At 42.9% G+C, this 22,417-nt stretch overlaps 1 protein-coding gene across 2 annotated transcripts in view; it reads left to right on the top strand.

Annotated features, from left to right (window-relative positions):
* LOC125465696 (ephrin-A5-like) overlaps positions 1-17,104 on the top strand; it is a 367,296-nt gene extending 350,192 nt beyond the window's left edge. For both annotated transcript variants that reach the window (XM_048559430.2, XM_059638445.1), the window contains one exon: positions 1,078-17,104. In XM_048559430.2, coding sequence (XP_048415387.1) covers positions 1,078-1,193 — 116 coding nt within the window. In that variant the 3' untranslated portion in view covers positions 1,194-17,104. The remainder of the gene's footprint in view (positions 1-1,077) is intronic.
* The last annotated feature ends 5,313 nt before the right edge of the window (positions 17,105-22,417 follow it).

Genomic DNA, 22,417 nt, shown 5'->3' with positions numbered 1-22,417 from the left:
TTTTTTCACACATCACCCTTTCTTTGTACATCACCTTTCGTTCTGTTTTTCCTTTTATGAGTGGGAACAGCTTCTCCCTGTCTATTCTATCCAGCCTGTACAAGATTTTAAAACCTTAATCTGATCTCCTCTCAGCCTTTTTCTCTCCAAAGAGAATAGTCCCTCGTTCCTCAATCTGTCCTCATATTATTGACACTGAAAGGCCAAAATGGGTAGCATCTCACCTCACGCACCGGGTGAATATGGAACAAATAATAATTGTTGTTTAATTTCAGATCTGCACATAAAATAAGCCTTTGCTAAAAGATTAGACTTGGACTTTGCCACTTACAGAACTGAAGGCAGTTTCTTAATGGATTGGCCTGTAATGAGAGATTGAGTAGAACGGACCTATATTCCCTCGAGGTTTGAAGAATCAGAGATGATCTAATTGAAATACATCAAATTCTTCAGAGCCTTGAAAAGATAGATGCTGTGTGGATATTACCCCTGACTTGGGAATACAGGACACAGAGATCATTACCTCATGATCATGGGTTATCAATTTAGGGGTGAGATGCTGAGAGCCTTTCTTCGCTCAAAGTGTTTGAATTCTCAACCTCAGATAGATATTGTAGATTTGATACGAAGGGTGTTCAGATATAGGATATAGTGCAGGAAGCTGAAGATGGATGATGATATCTTAGTATGGCAGGCCCGAAGGGCCAAGCGCTAAGGTTGTTTAGCATTACTTTCTGAGAACAGCATCATCACTTGGGACAGCAAACAAACAACGCTCCAGAGCAGACAATCCTTGGGGGTGGGGTCACAAATCTCCAGACTCTAGTCTTTCTACACTATCTTTCAAACGGAATGCAGCTGAAGGAAGTGATGCCTTTACAGCCTGAGCTACAGGGCCAGCAGCCACTGTGTTTCAAAGCAGTTCATTGCATGTGAAGGACAAAGAGATGTAATTAAATCATTGTCGTAGAAAGTTTTTTTTCTTTAATTCACTCTGTTACGTTATTAGATTTTTCAGGGTTCATGAAGAAAATGAAAAGCGCTGAAAATGATGACTTTTGATTCTTTGTTTTGCAGATGATTCTATATATGAATCGCCTGAACCATATCACAATAACAATGGGATCACGACCTTTAGGATTTCTTGGTTCATTGTAGCAGCAGCTCTCCTCCTGTTGTTTCTCACATCATAGCACACAGACAAGAAGAGAATGAAAGAAATGATTTCTACGCAAGTGACAGAAACCAAAATTGTGGCGGCAGTGGAATTGACACGGTTCACGCGGAAGAGACTCCATTTTCTGAGAAACTTTGCCGTCAACACAAATTATTCGAGGGACAGACCTGCTCCATTACTGCTTTCTGAGATTGGGAACTCTCATTTTCTTGTGAAGCACTGCCTTGGGCCCACTTGGGTTTGATATAAAGTACCCAAAATATAACAAGTATCTCCACGGAAGCCTGCAGACACAACCTTTCTCAAATGGAATCTATGTTGGTGCAACCCTTCATTCCATTGATAAGCCAAGACTCAAGTAGGATGAAGCCTAGATGACTTCTGGGAATTTCAGTCATCCACGCCCCACCCTTCTACATCCCCTTTAACAGCGACCTCTTCACACCATTCGCTATTTAGCCAGCCACAAATTTACACCATTCTTTGCTTGTTCCTGCTTTCACTTTTCTTTTTGTTCTGCAAATGAATTGAATTTAGGAGGAGGTTCAGTTGAATGGAAGTATCAGAGAGGGCAGGAGGTTGGGGTTAGCAGTTCAAGCTGTCACTTTTTCGTTTTAGTCAGAGGGGGTAGGGTGCAACAGGGGTGGGAAAAGCCGTAGCATTTTCGCTGCAGGTTATAGTGTGATTGCTATGGTGCAATGGATAGTCTCACGCGCTAACCTGGCAATAGCTTCCTGCTGGTGTAAATATAGGGACCACCCCTCTCCTGTAAGCCCCAAACACACAGTCATCTGACATATCATAACCCAGAAGTGGAGATCAGTGATAGCAACATTTCTGTGTCCACGGATCCATTTAAAATAAGCAGCTTCACATCATCTGTGTTTAAATTAACAGACAGAATTGTCCTGCAAATGCTTTAAGCAACTGTGTGCCAGTAAGGTTGCCAACCCTGGTTGGATATATTCCTGGAGGTTCCAACACACGTCCTCACTCCGACAAAGTCCGATAGCTTTCCTGGCAATTCCATCTCCAATATTTTTATAGTTGCTAAAACAAAAACCACAATCATTCATGATGCCCCGATTGATTTAACCTCATGGTTGTTCACTGCAGAGATTAACCAATTCCGTGGACTCTAGGACAGCCCTGGAGCATTGGTAACCCTAACTGCTACTCTCGCGTCGAACAATTACTGAGTGGATAGTTGTAGAATATTAATACTCGTATATGCCTCAGAATTGGAGGCAGAGCTAAATTGGCGCTGAACACCTCAAAGGCATTTAACCTGGTGCAAGTCTTTTTAAGAAAAGTCACCTTTGAAGTTAAAAGATGGATAGACTGTCTGTAATATATATTAATATATATACACACATATACATTATACACACACTTACATATGTGTAGTATATATATTTTAAAATCTGCGCTGTTTGCTTTACAACACGAGATGAGTGTTTTGCCTTACAGGCAAAGACGGTGAAATTCTCGAAAGCTCTGAAGTTTTAGTCAGTGATCAGCATAGAGCTTTTTGCTTCTGGTCATGAATGACTCAGAGAGACAAATCTTTTGTGAGGTACATAGCAGGCTAGAGGCTTCCTTAGGGCTGGGAAGTGTGATATCCAGCAAGTTGAAGTTATCAGAAAGTTACAACAAGCAATTCCCTTTCAGATAGTGTGTCTATTTTCTCATCACCTTGGTGTATTTAAAGCTTAGAGACTACTGAATGACTTGCTGTGGCAATTATGCTTCTGTCACGCAATGGGATATTTCTCCTAACTTGGATTGAGAATACTTCATCTGTGTCTGTGTATGTGTATGTGCGTATATATCAAACATATACACCTGCTATATGTATATATATATTATATGTACCTGTATATAATATACATATAGATTATATACATAGGTCAGTGTTGGTGCTCACATTTTCCCCTCACTCACACTGCCATACACAAACTCTCAACCTTGTGACCCCCACCCCATAGCAATCTTCTGGTGCAATGCAGCTGAAATTAACTCCTGTGTTGAAGCACTGCTCATAAAACCAAATCGACCCTGACCTTTGTGAGAGGGCAGGGCTCTCAGGGCAGAGAGAATCTGAGGGTATTCTGTAGGAATATATGTTTTAGGACTTAGCTTGAGTTAGAAAGGTATTATTTTGAGTTACGTGTATCTTCTGACCAGCTGCAGTGAGTGTTTCACCCTTGTATTGTTAGCTTTTTTTTCCTATTTCTATTAATAGAGGATTATAGATCTTATAATTTAGTTGTCTATTTCAAATCTGTTTCACAAAAGTTGAAAATGTGGCTTGGTGTCTAGTCTCTATGGAAAGGAAGAACTGCTTGCATTTACACAGCAGCTTTCATAACCACAGAACATTCCAAAGTACTTTACATTGAATGAGGTAATTTTAAAGTGTGACCACTGTTTCAGTATAGGAAACACAATGGCCAATTCACACACAGCTAGCTGCCACAAACAGCAATGTAGTTATCACCAAATCCTCTGCTCTAATGATGTTGGCTGAGAGATAAGTATTTGTCAGGACTCCAGAGAGGATTCTTCTAGCCATCTTCAAAGTAGTGCCATGCAATCTTTCCCGTCTGTCCCAAGAGAACAGGTGGGGCATCAATTAATATCTTATCCTAAAGAGGCACCTTTGACAGTGCAGCAGTCCCTCAATACTGCTTCTGGAGTATCAGCCTAAATCGTAAAGTGAGTTTTGACCCGACAACCTTCTGATGCAAAGAGAAGATTTGAAAGTAATTTAGCTACAGCTGACATAGTTAAGAGTGGATTTGTCTGCAAGTGTGGGCCCAGGTACAGAAAGCAAGACATCTGTGTGAAAAATTAAAAAAATAATCTCAGTAAAGGAAATGGACAGCATTCAATGCAGAACAGTAATGCTGCAAAATAATAAAACAACAAAACATTAGTCTGGGGCCAAAAGAATGTGAGCTGAAGAGTGTTGGTAATGATATTCACAAAAATAAGCAAAATTGGACATTTTTCTGAAATGAAAATCATATTTCAGCGTTGCAAGTGAGTGCTGCAAAATCTGTCATCAAAATGGATTATGATTTTTTGTTTCAGATTTCTAGCATCTGCAGTTCTTTCAGCTTTTGGGGCTACCACTTCTCCTGGTCAGTCAAAAGCAGTTAAACATTCGCTGTAGGCCAATGATGTTTTCTACCTTTTCATTAAGCTTGCTTCTGGTTCAACATTCCTCTCTTGAAAACTCCCATCAACTGAAATGGGCAGGTTTTCTCTGCTCGGCAGCAGTTTCTTCGCAGGGCTAATTCACTTGCGGCATGCTGATTTTCTGCTGAAAGCAACATTGTACGGAACAGGCGGTGATCCACGTGAGGTGAACATAGAACACAGAACATTACAGCACAGTACAGGCCCTTCGGCCCTCGATGTTGTGCCAACCTGTCATACCGATCTGAAGCCCATCTAACCTACACTATTCCATGTATGTCCATATGCTTATCCAATGACGACTTAAATGTACCTAAAGTTGGCAAATCTACTACCGGTGCAGGCAAAGCGTTCCATTCCCTTACTACTCTCTGAGTAAAGAAACCACCTCTGACATCTGTCCTATATCTTTCACCCCTCAATTTAAAACTATGCCCCCTCGTGCTCACCGTCACCATCCTAGGAAAAAGGCTCTCCCTATCCATCCTATCTAACCCTCTGATTATTTTGTATGTTTCAATTAAGTCACCTCTCAACCTTCTTCTCTCTAATGAAAACAGGCTCAAATCCCTCAGCCTTTCCTTGTAAGACCTTCCCTCCATACCAGGCAACATCCTAGTAAATCTCCTCTGCACCCTTTCCAAAACTTCCACATCCTTCTTATAATGCAGTGACCAGAACTGTACGCAATACTCCAGGTGCGGCCGCTCCAGAGTTTTGTACAGCTGCAACATAACCTCTTGGTTCCGGAACTCGATCCCTCTATTAATAAAAGCTAAAACACTCTATGCCTTCTTAACAGCCCTGTCAACCTGGGTGGCAACTTGCAAGGATCTTTGTACATGGACACCGAAATCTCTCTGCTCATCTACACTGCTAAGAATCTTACCATTAGCCCAGTACTTTGCCTTCCGGTTACTCCTACCAAAGTGCATCACCTCACACTTGTCTGCATTAAACTCCATTTGCCACCTCTCAGCCCAGCTTTGCAGCTTATCTATGTCTCTCTGCAACCTACAGCATCCTTCGTCACTATCCTCAACTCCACCGACCTTAGTGTCATCTGCAAATTTACTAACCCATCCTTCTATGCCCTCATCCAGGTCATTTGTAAAAATGACAAACAGCAGTGGACCCAACACCGACCCTTGTGGTACACCGCTAGTAACTGGTCTCCAGGATGAACATTTCCCATCAACTACCACCCTCTGTCTTCTTTCAGCAAGCCAGTTTCCGATCCAAACTGCTATATCTCCCACAATCCCATTCCTCCGCATTTTGTACAATAGCCTACTGTGGGGAACCTTATTGGACGCCTTGCTGAAATCCATATACACGACATCAACCGGTTTACTCTCATCTACCTGTTTGGTCACCTTCTCAAAGAACTCAATAAGGTTTGTGAGGCACGACCTTCCCTTCACAAAACCGTGCTGACTATCCCTAATCAATTTATTCTTCAATGGGCTTCAGATCGGTATGACAGGTCGACACAACATCAAGGGCCAAAGGTGAATGGTATCTCTTTCTCCATGTTGCCACATGGAACCAGCTGATTTGAAAGAGTAGGCAATGGCCTCATGTTATTATCGCCAGATTATTAATCCACAGACCCAGTAATGTTTTTGAAGGGTCCAGGCCCGAAATGTCAGCTTTTGCGCTCCTAAGATTCTGCTTGGCCTGCTGCGTTCATCCAGTTCCACACTTTGTTATCAGTGTTTCAAAAGTGCCATGATGAGGGAATTTGAATTCAATTTTTAAAAATCTGGAACTAAGAATCTAACGATGACCATGAATCCATTGTCAATTGTCGAGAAAAAAATATCTGGTTCATTAATGTCCTTTAGGGAAGGAAACTGCCATCCCCAATTGGTCTGGCCTACATGGCAGTTCAGACCCACAGCAGTGTGGTTGACTCTTAACTGTCCTCTGGGCAATTAGGGATTGGCAATAAATGCTGGCCTGGTCAGTGACACACTTATCCCATTAATGAATAAAAAAACCTTACTTGATCTGGCCTACTAGTAACTCCAACCCCATAGCAAAGTGATTGACCTTTGACTGCATCCCCCCCAACCTTGGTAATAAATGTTGACCGAGCCCGTGACTCCCACATCCTGTGAACTAATTTTTAAAAAGTCGGATCTGAGAAAGGCACAATGTTGCTGGTGGTCATATATCATGGATAACTGTGATCCTCCTGTATCCTCAGCCAAATCCTCTTCTGTGAAGCCAGAATAAGATTGCCAGCTGGTTACTCGGCATAAGGGTGGGAAGTACAGTCCACATTGTTCCCTGCTGTGCCCCTTCCTTTCCACATGTGTCACTGGGCCATTTGGGAATGGATTGTGATCTGCCTACAACTTGGCTTTGTTCCCCATCCCTGTATGCCACCGGTCAGTACATGGTGACTGGGGGTTGGACATGAGCTGATGCTTGTTTCTGTTGTTGCCCAGGAGGGCTGCCCTTGCTGAGAGCAGCATGGACTGTAGAGCTCCAAACCACAGCCAGGCTATGCAGTTATCTTCTGAACATACATGGCTGAATCACAGGAAATCTTCTAACTACAACTGCAACATAATTCCTGTGAAAGTCATCAACAGAAACAAGTCCTGTTTATTCTTTCACAACATGGTTTCTGTTCACCCGAAAACTAGTCAGTGCAATTAAACTCAGGTGCAAACACTTTACGTGATGCCGGAGCTGGAACTGATAATAGAATATGTGAATTATAGGGTGGCTTGGTGGTTAGCACTGCTGCCTCCCAGCTCTAGGGACCCAGGTTCAATTCCAGCTTTGGGTGACCATCTGTGTGGAGTTTTCACATTCACTCTAGTTTGATGCCTATAGTGTCCAGAGATGTGCACACGAAGTGGGTTAGCCACAGGAAATACAGGGATAGCATGGGGTATGGTTGGGAAGCTGTTTGGAGGGGCAATGTGGACTTTAAGAGCTGAATTGCATGTTTCCAAACTGTAGGGATTCTCTGGTAATATCCAGAATTCCCATTGGTAGCAGTAGTTTCACTCACTTTCTACTCCTCACTCTAGTTTAACTCTCCAGTTCGTCAAATGAATGTGCCAATGCTTCTGTTGAAATTCTGTGACTTTCAGTTGTTTCCACAGGCAGTGGGTGGATGCACCTGCTTCTAGTCTTCAGCCCCAACCCCTGCAGTTGAAGAGATAGCTGTCAGAATTTTTCTTTTGGACAAATCAGGCTTCACTTTTCCCTTGACCTTCCTGGATTCTGCTGGTTTTGATGTCCAGGGAGGGCACTGGGGAACTAGAAAACACGCTGCTGAGGGATGATATCATTGGCCACTCTCACAAGACATCTATTTGGCCAGTGACCATTTGAAAGTTTATTTGGTTCATGATCTAGAATTTGTGACCTTGTCGTAGGAATTGTATTGCCTTTAACCCCTTCCTATCAAGGTATACTCTGTGTGCTTTAGAAAGTGCCATACTGTAAATATGTGAATGTTATATGAACTTCTAATGATCAATGAACAGATTAGGACAACTGCTCAAGGATATAGGAATACTCATTCATGGTTTATAAAAATGATCATCTATGGTTGATCCTGTTATATCAGAACCAATAATGCTGTTTCTGAAACAAAAACAGAAGTTGCTGGAAAAACTCAGCAGGTCTGGCAGCATCTGTGAAGGAAAAAAACACAGTTAACATTTCTGTAAGAAATGAGCCAAGTCTTGGAGGGTCATCGTCCAGGTATCTAATTGATCTGCTTGAAAACCAAAACCAAGTGACTGTTTTAGATTTCTTACATGCGGCTGAATGATAGTAAGGACCTGTTGTTTCTTAAGCCATAGTTGTCAGGGACAGTGCCAATAAGTTATGTGGAAGAGCAGACTGTGTAATGGATACCATGTATCCTGGTGTAATGGCGACTTCCATAACTGTATAGTTGTGGAAGCAAATTTAGAAGCGGTTTTCACCTCTGAAACGGCATAACCCTTGAATTGCAGAATTGTCACAGTGCAGAAAGGAGTCTCTTTGGCCCATGGTGCATGCACCAGCCCTTCAAATGAACATTATTATCTCATGCCAGTCTCCCATTTCTTTCCCCATACCCTTGCACATTATTTCTATCAAGATAATCATTCAATGCTGTCTTGTATGCTGTAATTGACCCTGTCTTCACCACACTTCCCCAGGCAATGCATTCCATCCCCTAACTACTTGCTGAGTGAAACTTTGCTCATCTCGCATTTCCTTCTTTTGCAAACTGTGCTGTCTGCTTCTCGATCCTTTTACAAGCAGGAACAGTTTCTCCCTATGGACAGCTCATGATTTTGATAACTTTTATCTGATCACTTCTCAGCTACCTTCTCTCCAAGGAAAACTGTCCTGGTTTCTTCAATCTATCCTCAAATTTCCCATCCCTGGGACTGTTCTTGTAAATTGCTTCTGCATTCTGTCCAACGTGTTCACATCCTTCTTATAATGTGGCGCCAGAACTGAAATTGAACTGTAATTGAAATTTCAAATACTGAACCAAGATTGCGACAGTCACTGTGGTCTACAATCAGGGCAGGCCAGTAGATAATTTCAAACTTCTTAATTGTGTTTATGTGTTGTTCACTTACTGACAACCTTGGACCATTTTGTACCATTCTGGTCATGGCTCCCTAACGACTCATTATGTCTCAATACAACGATGCACCTCAGGTGGTCACTCAAAATCCAGAAAAGCCAGTTTTTGATCTGTTCAAGTTGACACAGAGACCCGCAGGAAATGAGAATGCAATGAGCATTTCAAGGTCATTTTAAGTGACCATAGTAGATGTGTGTGCAGCATGAGTAGAACAGTGCAAGAAAACTTTCTCCCAATCCCCTGCATTATCTGAGATCGAAGACTATAGTGATTGTTAGCCTGGTTTACACATTCCTGCGTTATAGCTACAGACTGGCTAAGTGGGCCATGCTTGATCTCACAAATCCAGTACAGGGTTGAAGTCCTTGATTTAAGTACTTTGACCATCTGAAAATTGAAGTAACATCCCTGCCTTCTAGTAGAACAAATTAGATTTCCAATTCTCTGCCAGAAATTAAGAGATGTGGTATGTCCTATACCATGCTCAAGAACAGTTAGCAACAAAATGTATTGTAAAATATCCTTGTTTCTCAAAACTGTTTTTAAATTGTAGAGAACACTCGATGCTCAAAGGATGAGGTTGACCAAATGACAAGTCATTTGCAAGTCATTGACATTAAATTGATCTTTATATATTCTGTGTCAAATTAGGATATCATTGTTGCTTGAGAGGAGTTAACCTTGCATCCATGCAAACATAACAATGTGCTTCCCCACCCAAATTTGTAGGAATAATTTAATTGTTTTCTCATCATCAATTCACACTTCATTTGATTTGGTTGTTCACTGCTTGGTTGATATCAAATTGGTAGTGACTATTGTATATTTGATATGTTTGGTTTTTCGCAGAGCAAGGCAGTGTTGATAGTTGGTTTCCATGTATGCAGTAATGTTCTCTACAGGGTTTTATACAAGACTTAAAATATCTACACCAAGCTTCAAATCCAACTTTCTATTAGCTTTTCTGGCCTCTCTGTACTTCCACTCATCTCAACACTCAGGATTAACCAAACAAGCACAGCAAGAATAGATCAGATACCAGACTCAGCTAGTCAAACTCAGAAAAAATTGACCACCTCGAACACATGATATGAACAAGGGCTGTTCATCATTCGCTCCTGATTGCTTTCTGATATTAAATTGGCTGAAAGGAAGAAAACACAATATTTGGATCGAACTACTTTTAAAATGTACATATTCCCTGCAGCCGAGTTGTAAAGATGATAAAGTTAACCATGAATGCATGTTTGTTTTGTAGGGTTTCATTATTGGTGATGTGACTAAGTCAGACGCTACTCCTGGTTTCTCTATATCAGTTAGACCAGGTCCAATCAAAGGAATAGACATTCATGAATTGTGTGCCAAGAAGCTTTTGTAAAGCGGTAATTTAATTTTACACATCACTTGTGCTGTGCGCTGTAAATGTGATGTTAATCCTTTGATTTGCAGTTAATGTAAGAGGGAAACATACGCGTGAATACTACCATTTTGCACAAGAGGTTTCTGGAGTACACAGGTGCTGCCCCACTACAGGATTGTAGACTAATAAATTTAGGATGAAGGATCAATGTTGTTAAAACATTCGAAAGCCTGCCAGAAATACCCCATTGTCAATCTACAGCTGCACCTATGCTGTGTATTTTGTGTAAATATTATCAGTTGGAAGATTGTCACAGAATGGCATTGTTCTGTTGGTGTCAGTTTGTGAATTGTTTTACTGAAGCTTCTCTTGGCCTTTGCTGTTGGAAGTTGGCTAAGTCTGAATAGCCTTCCTTTAAAGGGTGAGGGTATGCTTTTAAAAGGTATTAACATCACAGAAAGAGACTGGTTGACCCAACTGGTCTATGTCAGTGTTTAAGCTCCACATAATGCTTCTCCCATGCTTCACCAAACCCCATCAACATATACCATCCCATGCTGTCTGTCTGATGCTCTCAGAGATGCAAGGTGTAAGTGTTTCAAACTCGTACTCCAAAACTCCATGTGGAAACTTGCTTTCCCTTCAGCAGTGGCCTTCATCAGGCTTCCTATTTCATGTTTCTTGTGACACTTCCATTCTAATTGCCCCAGTTGAAAAACATTGACTATGTTGAGATTCATTGATGTTTTCTGTAATGATGTTGCAGTCCAGCAAAAGGATGGTAAGGGAATGTTATTAGTAGGCAGGGTTGTCCTAACCTCCCTCCAGCAATTTAAAAGGCTGATAAAAAAATGTAGAATCTTTCAGCACAGAAATAGACGTCTCAGTTCAATGATCAGAGCTCCTCATGAGTGTCTTCCCACCGTATTCAATCTCTTGCTATCAGCATAGCCCTCTTTTCATTTCCCTGACGTATTCTTATCAGACTTCCTCTAAACGTTATCTATGCTGCTGCCTGTGCAGAACTGCATGGCCATATAGCGAACCATCAAACAGCTAATGTGCCCAAGATCATTCCTGCCAAGATCCAACCCCAGATTTACAACCAGTCCCTGTGGTCTAGACAAGATGTCCTCAATAATGGCTTGAAGATGTGATGATGCCTCTATGAAGGATTACAACCATTGAGTGATGCAATTTGTCCAACATACATTATGATTGGCAGTTTAAGCACAATGGAGCAAATAATAGATAAGCAGGAAGGTAATTGGATAAGTCAATCACAAAAAGAAATTTGAACAGGAGGCTTTTTTTTAGATTTTAACTTTGATTCATCACTTACTCAACAGCCCATGTCAAAATAAGCCTTTGCGTACAGTGAGCTATTTTCTGGCAGTTTTGACAGTAGTCATGAGGATAGGATGTCATATAATTTAATATAGAAGAGTTTTGTGAGTTCTTTGTGTGTGAAAAGACGATTTGATATTGGGCAAATCGTTCCACATTCTGGAAGGTAGGTGGAATCCACAGCTCCATATGAAGACTGCCTTTCCAGTGAGCATTGCATAGTTCAAATAAGGGGTGTGGTCACAGTCTTTCCATTTACCTCATCAGCCCTATCTGTTCTCACCACAGTTCCACCAGCTTCGGTTTTGACACCTTTGGGAACAGGACCTGTGGTTGGTTGGGCAGAATGACGGGCTACAATGCTGTAAATTCTGTATAAGGGAATGAATTGAAGCTGCATTGAATGACTAGAAACATCTCCGTAATGCAGACCATTGATGTGCACTTTTAAAAGTTGCTCTGGATGTTGAATAATTTTGTTTTTACATCTGCCAGAGGCTTTGTCTTTGCAGCTGCGTGCCAAAGAGGGAAGTCAAAACTGTGCTGTAAGTAGGAACATTAACTGCCCCAGCTCGTTGATTTGTTTTGTTGTGATGATGAACAAACCTGTCATATCCTAATTTTCAGTAAGAAGTACACAAAGCTAAACTGATGATCCTGCTGCGAGTTCTGTAGAAATGATTGATTTTTGCAAAGGCCCATTTGCACCACAGTTATTTGGTTCCATGCATTATAGGCTCCTTCAAGAATGGCATGTGCCTCTATAATGTTTGTAGAACGTTTTCCTGCAGACAGGTTATAGTCACAAAATCACAGCTCCCCCGTGCAAAAGATGAGGAAGATGCAAGATCTGGCAAATTCAGGCAGTTTTCTGATTCATTGATTTTTAAAATGCTTGTTATTATTTTAATTGAAAGTAATGCAGGTGACATACTGCCATCACCATTTTAAAATACCTGTTGCTTTGCTGGTAAAAGAACAGTATAGTCAGCATAATAGCACATTGATCATAACGTAGAGGAGAATAATAAAATCAGCTGGTCGGTGTACTTTGTTTTATTTAGAAATAATTGCAATAATCTATAATAAAGCCAGACATTGCTGTCTGTTTATCCCATTTAGCTGGCTGAACAATATGAATTTTTAACATATAATGCTGTCACTTTTAAAACTGAAATGTTACTAAGTGCGCTTTCTATTTTGAAAGATTACATTGTCCTACATCTAATGTTTGCCTTTATTAGAATATCTAGAGCTGTTTACAGATCAATGTGCCAGTTTCACTTTCTTGTACTACAACAAAATCAAATGATTTTCATTCTAACATGTTACATACTACAGGATCCTCCAACTCTATATCTCTTCTCCTCTGTACGAACAATTTAGCTCTAGACTATTGCACCTTTTCATCTCCCCTCCATTATTGGGATATTGAGGAGAAATGTTTTTCCCAGAGAGTAGTGCAGGGTCTGGAAGTCACTGTCTGATAGAGTGATAAAGCAAATTCCTGCATCGCAACTTTTAAATTTCTTGGCTATGCATCTGAAGTACAGAAACCTACAGGGTTACCAACTGAGAGCTGGTAAAGTGGGGATGAGGCCAACATAGACACAGCAGGCCATATCATTTCATGCACTTAAATTTTCTATGGCTTTAAACAATATTGCATTTATATAATCACAGAATCTTAAGAAGCATTGATTCTACCTTCTGTGCTTCCCCTGGCCAACCTCAAAACTTTTCTCTGATCACCAAAACTTTTGTTTGTTCTTTTTAAGCTCTACCTTCTTGACTGCTGCATACTTTACTATATCTCACCGGGATGTCCTTGACATTAAGACCACTATATGTATTAACACAGGTGATTATTCTGAAAATTCTGAAAGAACTTCCCTCCCAAGTGGCGCAGAATAACAAGAAGCAAAGGTTGATTTGTTATTGTTTATTTGGAAACCAGGATATAGATCCTTTGTGTAGGACAGAACTTAGACCCAGAAGTAGAGATACAGATCAGGTGGGAGATGAACTATGGCAGGGCATTGAGGATTATTATACTGCTGTAATTAAGAAATTTCCTGACCTGTTTTTCAAAAGGGGTGAGCACCACTTACTTTAAGAGGTTTAGCACTTTCTTCAAACTAAGGGAATTTTATGACAATGTTGCTAATGATTTCATATGAAAGGATTTTAACTGAAAGGTGGCGTCGAGGGTAAAAGGATGAGAATTGGCAAAGAAAAGGTATGATTGCAAAGTGTACATGTAAAAATAACACAGAGATTAAGTATAGTAAAAGCACAAGGTTTGACAACTGTTCCGAGATGCCAGAACACTCTTGTGGGTTGAAAGCTGTCTGTGGAAGTACCTCAGGAGATTTTGATAAAGCCTACCACTTGTCACACTCTTAATGGGGTTCAAGCCTTGGAAATTAACTTAGAGGAGACTATATAAAATGCAGTAACAAATCTGTCATGAGTCCTTGTACAACCATCTAATTTCACTATTAATGTATTCTTTTGGGGTCACTGTTCCTTGGTTTCTAATGCATAGCTGACAGGATTGGCCCCAGCTTGCTGTCTGGTTAAAACATGAATGTTATTCAAAAAGTAACCCATTGATTATGAAGCACTTTGAACATGTTTGGATGATGTTTTGATTCTCATTCCTGTTTTCCTACACAGTTTGCATGTTTCAGTGTATAATGCAGGTCATTAGAGAGTGAGCCTCTCACATATGATCTCGGTATCTGGGAGGTTGCTCTGATAGGTCAGTAACATGGGTACAGTTTGCAGCAATGTGGATTTCACTTGAATCTCCTGGGTATTTTGTTGTAACTTTGGGAACTTCCTTAGCATTTAGGTGAGCTCATACCCCTTTCACATGGTACCTGAGCACTATGAAAGCACTGTGCACACTGCACAACCATTAGTTACAAAAGGGCATTGTTCACATGTTTGAAGAGCTTCCCCATGTTTCACCTGGGCTTAGCCCAGTACATCAGTCATTTGGCATTTTTTTGTGTATTGTACTGACCAATTTCCACCATTCAACCAGCTTGTCTAGCCTGCAGATTTATCTCTAGACAGCCATAAGTTTATTCATATGACAGCAGTGCTTTTCCCTCGAATGTACATTGCCATCATTAAATGGGCTGCTTGTACACGACCTGAAAGAAAGAAGCAAAACCTACACGTTTCATATTTCAGGGGATCTTCAAACAATGTGCTTTTTTTTACCTCTGGGACTCTGGTTCAAATCCAGCCCATACAGAGAGAGCAAAAGCTTTCTTTCTTTCAGGGCTGTCACCAGTCTTATCTGAAATGAGTTTGGGCAGTTCTTAACGTCTCATATGTGTGATTTCAAGTGTGAAGTTGCTCTGGGACTTAGCTTAATCCACTTCCCAATGAACCTGAATCCGTAAAAGAGTACAAAACTCCTGTGATTCAACGATTCGCAATGCCTTTTCTGCAGTCTTGTTCAGTGAGGCCTGATACATGCAGAATATAGGAAGTACTGCTCTGACCTTGGAGGGTGTATGTGAAAAGGGAGCGATTCCTTTTCGCTGAGCTTGGGCTGAAGGTTTGGAAATGATCCTTCCTATGCTTGGTTTTTAGAAGTGCTGCCATTGAGTTTTCACTTGGGAAACATTATCTCTCTTGCACTGAAATACACAAAAATAACATAATGCCAACCATGTTGAAAGGTAGTCATTTTCATGTTATTGTTGTGAATGTGACCTAGTTAAATTGAAGTTGTATAGGGTGCAAATGGAGACTCAGTGATGTGGCGCACGGTGAGCGAGTAACAACAGAGTGGCTTATGTCCACTGATTTCATCCTGGTGACCAGGTGAAAGTTCCCTGATGGAGCTGCAGCATCTCAGTACCAGTGTGAATCACGCCAGATTGTTCCTTCAAACAGCCAGGTGTCCGAGTGCTATTGTCTTTGGTTTGCTCACTTGTTATTTGCCCTGTCCCTGGGAATAGGTGACCAACCTGGAGGGATGTCCTCAAACAAGGAAACTAGAAAGTTGTACTTCAATGAAAATGTAAGACAAAGAATAATAGGATGGGTTTGAGTTCCAATGTTAGCATCCAAATAGTTCCATTTGTATGAAAATTGCACTGTTTGTTACTTCAGTAGACACACTTATTGCAAACAGGTTCATCCGTCCATTAAAAACAGAAGAAGCAATTTCATTTGGAGGTGCTGTAATTTTAATGATGTGTAACCAATATAGAGGTTAAGATGCATTCTTCATCTTGTTCATACTGTGAGTTCAGGTGAGATGTCACATCTATCAGAAATACGAACAGAAAATGCTGCAAACAATCAACTTACACATGGGAAAGTTGGTGAGCATTCAAAATGAACCCTCCACTCCTACCCAAATTGTTGATGTTTCTTCCTGCTTCACGTTTCACTGTGAAATCCAGCTTGCAAGGCAGCGTACACTGTGCGGTAGGAAGTCAGAGCCTGTTTTACACGATGCCTTCATTGTTGTCAATGAAACAGAAAATTTGGCAGGTTGTAAAACTGGGTCTGATTTGCTATTCATGTTAGTGGTACCGTCCAATAGCCTTTGGTAACTCTTATGGGGTTACTCCTGAAGCAGCCCTGGAAAATGTGTTTTTCCAGTTTGGGGCCATTAAGTGGCTCATCTCTGTGTGCCAGAAACACTGCCCCTGCACCCCTTTGTTCTAACAAATCATTTTTGTTGACTAAACAATGGACAGTATTGCTGTGGCTGCGTGAGGAAGGGGTTGAGGTTAAATCTGTCTAATTTAATCCACCCATCTTGGATTTGGGGAATGCCTGGGCTTGTAGACAGAGGCAAGGCAATGTATGGCATATGACAGAATGTAGCATTAACAAGTGGAGTCAGGCATGCGAACTTTGAAATCATTTCATCTGTGATCCAGTTTTTCAGCTTTCTTGCTCGGTTGTTCTGGAATAACTCATCTTTACAAACTCCCAGGTCACCTAGATGATGTGCCAACACCAAGCCTAATCCCTGATACAATTGTAAAGGCCTTTTCTCATGGCTAGTCTGTTAACTATCTTCTGAATCTCATGAAAACAAATGACCTGGAATTGGAATTGACCCAATATAATTTAATGAAACATCAGTGAACATGAAAATTGTTTTCTACATTAAAAAAAGATGATCTTTGCTGGGATCTAATCTAATCTTATCAAAGTTTATATTCAGTGGGCTGTTCTGTATTTCTTACTGTATGTCTAAACAGAGATGTAACACGACTTGCATTTACATTCAACTGTTGATTTCTGGACAATGGTTTCTTACAACATGATCAATATTCTCTCCCCAAGGAAAAAAAAAGTTTGACTGTATTCATTGTAAATAATTGTTGATGTAATAAAATATCAATAAACTCTTTTATAGCTGCAACAATTGTGTCAATAATGTGACAGTTGTAATAATTACATGCAATGAAATTGATCTTAACTGATCAGGATGGGTGCAAAGTGGCTGATTGAAAGGCAACACCAGTTTTAACCCAGCAGAGAATGGACAAGTAATACACAATGGTTTCACAGAGCAAATTACTGGAACCTGTAATCTGTCAGAAGATTCCATCATACGTTGGTCTTGGTTTCATTTAAAGGGTGGCATTCTGACACTGCAGCTCTCCCTCAGTGCTACCATGGAGTAATGGCCCTCAAGGTCCTAGTAATGGTCTTCAACACAGAGGTGGGGAAGAGTGGCCTGGTGGTATTAGAATTACAATTAAGTTTATTTTCACCTGTCCTCAAGTACAACGATACAGGAGGATGGTGAAAAATATACAAAGTCAACATTCCTGACACCATCTTTGGTACAAAGGTATCTAGGAACAAACTCTTACAAAGTAGAAAAATGAAGAAATAAGTGAAAAGTTAAACATTACAGAACTTTGTAGTATAAAGTAGAAAAAATAAAGAATTACAGTCTTTCTTTAGCCATGGGTCTGCAAACATTTCTCGATTAGCTTCCCTTGAGGCTCAATCTCCCCACGCCAGGCTCCACCCCGATGCTGGGGTCCCACATGCCAGGCTCGATCTCTCCCCACGCCAGGCTTGATCTCTCCCCATGCGCCGCTCAATCTCTCCCCACACCAGACTCAATCTCTCCCCACACCAGGCTCAATCTCACCCCACACCAGGCTTGATCTCTCTCCATGCTCCGCTCAATCTCTCCCCACACCAGGCTTGATCTCTCCCCATGCTCCACTCAATCTCTCCCCACACCAGGCTTGATTTCACCCCATGCTCCGCTCAATCTCTTCCCAGTTAGGGACGGGCAATAAATGCTGCATAGCCAAATTCCATGAACAATTGAAATAAAGACTGGATTTTGAACACTGACTGAGTGGTGGGGATGGCTCAGAGCGTGGCACAGGAAAGCATAGGGTGGCATACCTGCTGTCTCCTGTCATCATGTCATCTTGCCAGGATAACTAAATGCTACACTTTCAGCACCAAATGAATTTCAACCAGTTGCCCAAGGCACCAGCATCCAATTTAAATGTCAGCACTGTCCCTTCCCCTAGCCTTCTAACCTTCCCCAATTTATCTTTCAGTAACAGTGGGACACTGCAAATTTAACATAAAACTTAAAACAAATTCACGTCAATTCGACACAGAACACAGTTTAAATGGATGTGTTAAAATAATGTGACAAATTACCAGTGGGCAGTTGTGTTTAAAATAGAATATCCTTGATCTAAATTGCTTTCCAACAATCTTAAACATTCGGTCAGAGTTAGAACATGTTATGGATGTTAAGGGAAAAAAACACGCTACATAATTATTTTGGTCTCGTCTTACTGCACAGTAAAGTCAACTAAAACTAATTGTGTCATCTGTGAACATTCTGTTTATTCAAACAAAATGAGCTATCCTTGTAAACTTAGGTGGCCTTTACATTAATTGTGCAGTGCTATGCTAACTGTAGCATAATGGTTCACATCTGTGTATTGTGACTATGATGAATGCTCGAGCATGTTTCTTGGCACCCGCAGAGCTGATTGAAGCATTGACTTCAGTCTAGAGTTTTAATCGGTATCCATTGATAGTTCCCAGTACTAAAACACTCTGTAACCAACAATCCATGTCAGCTGGGCTCCCACACCTGGATTGGAGTTTGGAAGTTCAAGACATGAGCCAAAGTTTACGTATATAATCTGGACCATAGCTTCTGCACAGGGCTGAGACACTGCTGCATTGCTGACAGTAATCTCTCTTGATCAAGACAACGCCCAGAAATTACAATGACCAGAGAGTTGTTGGAGCCATGTAGACTAGTGTTTTTGCACCAGGACCATGAGGAATCCCCAGTGTGGCTGGCTCCCTTCATTGAATTTTCCGCTGAATAATTCCCTTGGGTCTGGAAAGACCTCATTGGAATTAGAGAATTCAGAGGGGTTTCATTTATTAAGATTAATAATTTCCAAGAAAGCTCAGAGGATTAAAAACATGCTTCAACTTCCTGAATAACTGTTAAACTGACGTACCCACTACTTACCTCTAACTCTTTCAGTCACACCTCCTGTGACCCCTTATGCTCCCCAGATGCTTGACAATGAACCTAACCTGAGAAACAGACTCAATGTTTTGGGTCCAACTCAACCAATTTTCGGAAGATTCTGAAGAAGATTCACATCGGACTTGAAATATTAACTCTGTTTCTATTTTCACAGATCCTGCCAAGACCTGCTGAGTTTCTTCAGCAGTTTCTGTTTTTATTTCAGATCTTTCAAGCTTTGATAGGATTTAAAAACCTTCATAATAAAATCTGAAAGACCTGCAGATGCTGTAAATCAGGAACAAAAACAAAATTGATGGAAAAGCTCAGCAAGGCTGTGAAGGAAGAAACAGAGTTAAAGTTTTGGGTTCAGTGACCCTTCCTCAGTGCTTAAAAGCCTTCAGGTTTGAGCTAATGTCTCCCAGAATTACAGATTATTTTCTGGCAAGAAAGTCCTGAAGAAATAGCATGAAAAGATCCATGCTATTTTAATTTTTCTTTGAATATTTTTCTTACAAAATCAGTGGAAATGTGAGATAAGGATGGGAAGGAGAGGTTGGAGATAAGGAAACCCTATAATGAATCTCCAAGAACATATTTAGCTAGAGTTGGCAACTCATGGTCCCCCTATCTCCTGTTGTAGTTAGGCTTGATTCATAGCAAACATTTTTTAACCACAGAAGAGAGACTGCATGAATTTGGGCAGAATTTAAACCCAGGTCTTGGACGCTCTGTCAAAGCTCATTACGCGAGATAATGGGAACTGCAGATGCTGGAGAATTCCAAGATAACAAAATGTGAGGCTGGATGAACACAGCAGGCCAAGCAGCATCTCAGGAGCACAAAAGCTGACGTTTCGGGCCTGGACCCTTCATCAGAGAGGGGGATGGGGAGAGGGAACTGGAATAAATAGGGAGAGAGGGGGAGGCGGACCGAAGATGGAGAGTAAAGAAGATAGGTGGAGAGAGTATAGGTGGGGAGGTAGGGAGGGGATAGGTCAGTCCAGGGAAGACGGACAGGTCAAGGAGGTGGGATGAGGTTAGTAGGTAGCTGGGGGTGCGGCTTGCGGTGGGAGGAAGGGATGGGTGAGAGGGAGAACCGGTTAGGGAGGCAGAGACAGGTTGGACTGGTTTTGGGATGCAGTGGGTGGGGGGGAAGAGCTGGGCTGGTTGTGTGGTGCAGTGGGGGGAGGGGACGAACTGGGCTGGTTTAGGGATGCAGTGGGGGAAGGGGAGATTTTGAAACTGGTGAAGTCCACATTGATACCATATGGCTGCAGGGTTCCCAGGCGGAATATGAGTTGCTGTTCCTGCAACCTTCGGGTGGCATCATTGTGGCAGTGCACGAGGCCCATGATGGACATGTCATCTAGAGAATGGGAGGGGGAGTGGAAACGGTTTGCGACTGGGAGGTGCAGTTGTTTGTTGCGAACTGAGCGGAGGTGTTCTGCAAAGCGGTCCCCAAGCCTCCGCTTGGTTTCCCCAATGTACAGGAAGCCGCACCGGGTACAGTGGATGCAGTATACCATATTGGCAGATGTGCAGGTGAACCTCTGCTTAATGTGGAATGTCATCTTGGGGCCTGGGATAGGGGTGAGGGAGGAGGTGTGGGGACAAGTGTAGCATTTCCTGCGGTTGCATGGGAAGGTGCCGGGTGTGGTGGGGTTGGAGGGCAGTGTGGAGCGAACAAGGGAGTCACGGAGAGAGTGGTCTCTCCGGAAAGCAGACAGGGGAGGGGATGGAAAAATGTCTTGGGTGGTGGGGTCGGATTGTAAATGGCGGAAGTGTCGGAGGATGATGCGTTGTATCCGGAGGTTGGTGGGGTGGTGTGTGAGAACGAGGGGGATCCTCTTAGGGCGGTTGTGGCGGGGGCGGGGTGTGAGGGATGTGTTGCGGGAAATACGGGAGACGGATGAGAGTGTCGGTGGAGGGGGACTGGTCGGGCCTGCGGGACAGGAAGAAGCGAAGGGCCTTGAGGCCATCTCCATGCGGAATGCAGGTGTACAGGGACTGGACGTCCATGGTGAATATGAGGTGTTGGGGACCCCGCCCATGGCTGACGGAACCCCGCCCACGGCCGACGGAACCCCACCCACGGCCGACACCGGCGAAAACCCGCCCACGGCCGACGCCGACGGAACCCCGCCCACGGCCGACGGAACCCCGCCCACGGCCGACGGTACCCCGCCCACGGCCGACGACCTCATCGCTCCACCCACAACCTCCACAGCTAGCAACCCCAGAGGAGACAGCCACACTGAGCCCTGCCGCATCTTCACCATCCCCCCAGACCTCACACTGACTGAGGACGAACGGTCAATCCTTAGCAAGGGGCTCACCTTTGTCCCCCTACAACCACACATCAATGAATACCAGTCACTGTTGGGCAAAGAGCAGTTTTTCCGCCGTCTTCGCCTCCATGCCTACTTCTTCAACCGGGAACCTAACCCTCCTTCCACTGACCCCTTCACCTGCTTCCAACACAAGTCCTCCTCCTGGACACCACCCCCAGGCCTCCTACCCTCCCTCGACCTCTTCATCTCCAACTGCCGTCGAGATATTAACCGCCTCAACCTCTCCACCCCTCTCACCCACTCCAACCTCTCCCCCGCAGAACGGGCAGCCCTCCGCTCCCTCCGCTCCAACCCCAACTTCGCCATCAAACCCGCAGACAAGGATGGAGCAGTGGTAGTATGGCGCACTGACCTCTACATCGCCGAGGCCAGACGCCAACTCTCCGACACCACCTCCTACCGCCTCCTCGATCATGACCCCACACCCGAGCACCAAACCATCATCTCCAACACCATTCACGACCTCATCACCTCAGGGGACCTCCCACCCACAGCCTCCAACCTCATTGTTCCCCAACCCCGCACGGCCCGTTTCTATCTCCTTCCCAAAATCCACAAACCTGCCTGCCCTGGTCGACCCATCGTCTCAGCCTGCTCCTGCCCCACCGAACTCATCTCCACCTATCTGGACTCCATTTTCTCCCCTTTGGTCCAGGAACTCCCCACCTACGTCCGTGACACCACCCACGCCCTCCACCTCCTCCAGGACTTACAATTCCCTGGCCCCCAACACCTCATATTCACCATGGACGTCCAGTCCCTACAAACCTGCATTCCGCATGGAGATGGCCTCAAGGCCCTTCGCTTCTTCCTGTCCCGCAGGCCCGACCAGT

Source organism: Stegostoma tigrinum, chromosome 30 (assembly GCF_030684315.1).
Source record: "Stegostoma tigrinum isolate sSteTig4 chromosome 30, sSteTig4.hap1, whole genome shotgun sequence".
Classification (NCBI taxonomy): Eukaryota; Metazoa; Chordata; class Chondrichthyes; order Orectolobiformes; family Stegostomatidae; genus Stegostoma; species Stegostoma tigrinum.
This window is presented reverse-complemented; position numbering and strand designations above follow the sequence as displayed.